We start from the raw sequence: 5,074 nt of genomic DNA on the forward strand, positions 1-5,074 counted from the left end.
ACATTATTTTTGCACTCAGATCGTCCTTGTGGTTTGATTTTATTGCGTTTTTCGTCCCTTACACACATAAAGGTAGGGACCAAATGTGCAATTTTGATCCAACAATGGGGATGAAAAACGCAACAAAATCGAACCACATCGACGATCCGAGTGCAAAAAAAAAAAAAAGATTAAGGACCAAACGTATAATTTTGATCAAACCATAGGGACGATTTCAGTAATTTACTCTTAATTTTAAATGTGTAAAATTAATTAAAAACTAAAAGTTATAAGCTTTTAGAAATTACAGTAAATTACACGGACGATCCCTATGGTTTATAATAATTTGCGTGATTGATCATTAACTTATTTTTTTAACTCCGACAGTCACTTATGGTTTATTTTGTTGCGAATTTGGTCTCTACTAAACATAAAAAGACATTTTTTTTCTCTATCTATTTCTTTTTAATATTTTTTATTATTATAATTATATAACGTAAATGGGGCTACCACCATTGGTAATGTCGATACAATCCCTTCATCTACTTCATTATCGTCATCATCATCATCATCTCCGACAGACTTGACAACCATCGTCTCCAACAACCACCATCATCTCTGACAGACACTATAAAATTTTCTATGGATCCTGTTATTACCCCCCCCCCCCCCCCCCACCCCCACCAAACCTATATCATGCGGTTTTTTTTTTTTTTTTTTTTTTCCTTTTAATCAATCCATGCTGTTTTTTTTTCCCTTTTGAATACAAACTCTCTATTTTACACTCATTGTTTTATTACTTTTAGAGTTTTTCAACTTATTTATAATTATAAACAATATTTTCATTATTCTTTTATAACACATTTAACTATTTTAATTTTTGGTACCAAACAATAACTTATATTTTATATAGCCCTATTAATTTATTGTATTTATTTGAACATTTTTATAAATTGGTTTTTATATATTTATTTTTGTAGAGTAATTTATTATTTTTTACAAGTAGAAAATTTTAAAAGTACAAACATATATACTTTTTTCATATAACTTCTACATATTTCAAAAAAATAATTCATTACTTTTTTATAACTTGCAAATTAAAAGAATAACATATCACTTCAACTCTTACAAAATTCAAAAAATAATTAATCAATTTTTTTTACAACTTGCAAATTGAAGAAAAAAATATTGCTTCATTTATAATTTTTACAAATTTCAAAAAATAACTTATCACTTTTTTACAACTTGCATTTCAAAAAATAAAACATCATTTCGTTTATAACTTTTACAAATTTCAAAAAGTAATTCATCACTTTTTTTTACAACTAGCAATTTCAAAGAATAAAACATCACTTCATATATAACTTTTATAAATTTCAAAAAATAATTACTTTTTTTTACAACTTGTAATTTGAAAGAGTAACATATCACTTTATCTACTACACAACTATATTTACCATTACACGTCTCTTTATAATTCATCTATGTATAAATGTCAAGTACTACACAACCATACTTATCATTACCCATCTCTTTATAATTCTCAATTACTACTTATCATTACCCATCTCTTGTAGCCCAGCGGTATCCGGTGTTGCCCTCCCTACTTGAGGTTGAGGGTTCAAGTCCCGTCGTGGATATAGGTGGATTTAAGGTGTAGTTTAGGAGTAGGTTAGATTTGCCGTTTCAAAAACAAAAAATAATGGCGAGTTTTTAATGAAATGAAGGAAATGAAGCTGTCAACAACTCGTCAAAATTTTCTACAAAAAGGTATTAGCATATAGTTTATCGTCATAAATTGTCAAATGACATTATAATTTTTTAGCCAAACAAGTCATTTTCAGGTGTTCAAATCCTATGACGATTTAATAGAATGTGTGCAAAAGATGGGACATGCGTTTGGGTACATTATTATCATAAGAAGAAAAAAGATAAGAATAAGTGGGCTCTTAACTAAAATTAATCTTATATGCGATTATGGTGGTATTTATAAAAGTAAAAAAAAAAATCTCCAGTAGCAATACTGGCATAAAATTAATTGTCATTTTGAATTGAATGGTAAATATTCAAAATTAGATGATTCTTGGACGTTAAGTGTGGTATGTGAAATACATAACCATGAACCCGCTGAAGATAAGGAGGGTTATGAATTTGAAATGCGGTTGACTCATAATAAATTTCGTTTAGTGGCCGATTTATCAGCACAGAATGTGAAGCCGCATGATATTTTATCAACGTTGAAAGAGAAAAATCTGAAAAATGTATTTCCACTCCAAACAATATACAATGCTAAAATGAAAATACAGAAGAATGGGCATGAAAGTATGACCCAAATGCAAGGTGTTTTGTTGTCTTTGAAGAAAGGAGGTTATATTTATTATTATCATACAAATAATTTGACTAATGAGTTGGAAGATTTATTCTTTATTCATCCGACATCATTAGAGATGTGGAAAGCATTTCCACAAGTGATGTTGATGGATGCAACTTACAAAATGAACAAATATAAGATACCTATTCTCGAAGTTGTCGGCGTAACTTCTACTCGGCTAACATTTTTCATTGCATTCATATTTATGTATGAAGAAAAAGAATTCAATTACACATGGGAATTTAATTGTTTAAAGTCAACAATGGGTGGATCTCTTTGCCCTCCAGTTATTGATGGGTTTTGATCATAAGAACATCCTATGTGCTCATACAAACCCTAATGTTTGGATCTAGGTTTCTCTATTGTACATGCAATTCTTCCAAGACTATAAACCCTAAATCTAGCATATGATAATCCATATTAACATAATAATGGGTTTAAGATATTACCTTGATTGTTATGTAGCAATAACAATCACAATTCCTTCTTGTAATGACTTTAGAAAGCTTAGAGTCACAAATGTCACTCCTCTAATGGTTCACAAACACCAAGAGCAATAGGATGAAGAAGATAAGAGAACGAGGCTGCCCAAAATCATCCAAAACCCTATGGAACAAGTTCACCTCGTTTTTGGGGCTTAAGGGTTCTATATATAGTGAGGCTATTAGGGTTATCTAACAAGGAAACCCTAATTTTGGATGCTTAAGCCCTAAGCAACCCATGGACTCCTTTCCTTAAAGGCCTTGGACGATTTCCAATGTGTTTCCCCATAGAATTCGTCCAACCTTATAATATAAGGCAATCCATAGCCTAATTGCAATTATCTTATAATTACAATTCCAGGCCCTTAAATTTAATTAATCTCTTTTAGTCACAAACTTAATTCTTATTAATTCTTGACTAATATTAATTAAACAATATGATTTCTCCTTCAATATATTATTCTCATAATATATTAGTAAATCATATTTAATCCTTTCTCTCCATAATTCATCCTATCAAGTTGCTTTGGTGAAGGTAACCCAAAAGGACCATGCACCATCGGGTCAAGTACATACCAAAATAGTTATGGACTTAGACACTAATCCAACAGTCTCCCACTTGGATAAGTCTAATAACTATTCTGCGAATGACTTCAGATCCAGATCTGCAATCGTAGCTTTCCAAAGCCGCTATCAACTCTGATCCTATCAGATACGCGTGCCCTTTAGATAAGGGATCATATATTCCTCCATTCTAGATATCGTATGAGACATCATTTCTAATCATTCTCTCTGTACTATTTCCCGACTTCCGATTTATGACGACTGACTAATTGAACAAATCAAATTAACCCTAGCCCGGCCGAGCATTTACGTTTGTCATCACTAAATCATCGAGGGGCCCAAAGATATCGCTTTTATCCTACTTTGGATAAAAGGAACGGATAAACTTTGTCTCAATGTTCGCTTGGACTCACTTACCGAATCACACGCAACAATATGTTTTATGACACCAAGTTACTGGTGTGTTTACATATTATCAATGTGCAACCGATTTGCAAGATACAACTCACACATCTCGGTTTCAAGAATATAAGATGTTATCGTCTCACCAATCACTCGTTATAAAATCCATGAAGTGATCCAAGTGAGCGGGGGGTTTAATCCAATGCTCAAATCATATTCATAAGCACTCATGAACGTTGCATCAACCATTTGCTTATGTCTAATACTCTTTAGACAATCCACACACCAATTCACAACAATCTTCATTCATACCTACTTCCAACATATGAATGACTGTGGCCCATTCGAATAATTTGACTGTTCTAAACCAATTAAATTATTCAGGAAGTCAAAACATGCAAAGTGAAACACAAGGATAATATTAATCCCATATGGCCTCAAACCTTTGAGTACAAATAAAACACCTTTTATTTATCACCATATTGATTACTCATTATTTGTTGTTTCGGGTAATCAACTTCTTACTTGAATTATATAACTTGTCCTATGCTCTCAGCATGCACACAATGTTTACCTATGGTTCTTACTTTGTGAAATAGATCAAATGAACACGTTTCCAATCATACTCATTTCATAACTCCAAATCCTTTTTCATAAGTAAAAGAATATCAAATTCTTGCCACATATAGAATATGTTAGATTCTAATATTTTATGCAATGATCCTTTCGTAATGTCACTGTACTAAAGTCACAATGACTATTGCCAATGAAACTACAATGTCCTCTATTGGAGATTGTTACAAGACAATTCCATAGATGTGATGTCTCTCACTCAAAGTACATTTCTTTGAACATCCTTTTTGCATAAAGTTTCTAATCTAGACATAGATTCTCAATATCTAACTCCCAATATGGAATCCTTTCCATACTTACCATATGACAACATATTCTTAATAGAATCTTATCTATTCATAATAATGTCGATATACTCCATCCAATACTATACTTCCAACTACTCACAAGTGACCAATCCTCGGCGAACATTGGATTGTCCTTTGATAGTTGTTTAATTATCTTAGTCAAAACCGATTCTTGTCCTTTTTCCCTCTAAATGCGCTAGACATTTGGAAAATTTTAGAATGGTCAAATATTATAGAATTTGCAATCGATCCTATACCCGAAGTGTATGGGACACGATTCATAATGTCTTACATAAAGATTTGATACTTTATCAATCTTCTGCCATAATATTCTATGTACTATGTTCTCAAAATTC

General features: G+C 31.6%; 1 protein-coding gene across 1 annotated transcript; it reads left to right on the forward strand.

Annotated features, from left to right (window-relative positions):
- Positions 1 to 2,135: 2,135 nt before the first annotated feature.
- Positions 2,136 to 2,654, forward strand: LOC145010038 (uncharacterized). The gene has a single exon (XM_078968633.1). It carries the CDS (start codon positions 2,136 to 2,138, stop codon positions 2,652 to 2,654), a length of 519 nt encoding a protein of 172 aa, XP_078824759.1.
- Positions 2,655 to 5,074: the final 2,420 nt, after the last annotated feature.

This window comes from Lactuca saligna, chromosome 8 (assembly GCF_052625555.1).
Source record: "Lactuca saligna cultivar CGN05327 chromosome 8, ASM5262555v1, whole genome shotgun sequence".
Classification (NCBI taxonomy): domain Eukaryota; kingdom Viridiplantae; phylum Streptophyta; class Magnoliopsida; order Asterales; family Asteraceae; genus Lactuca; species Lactuca saligna.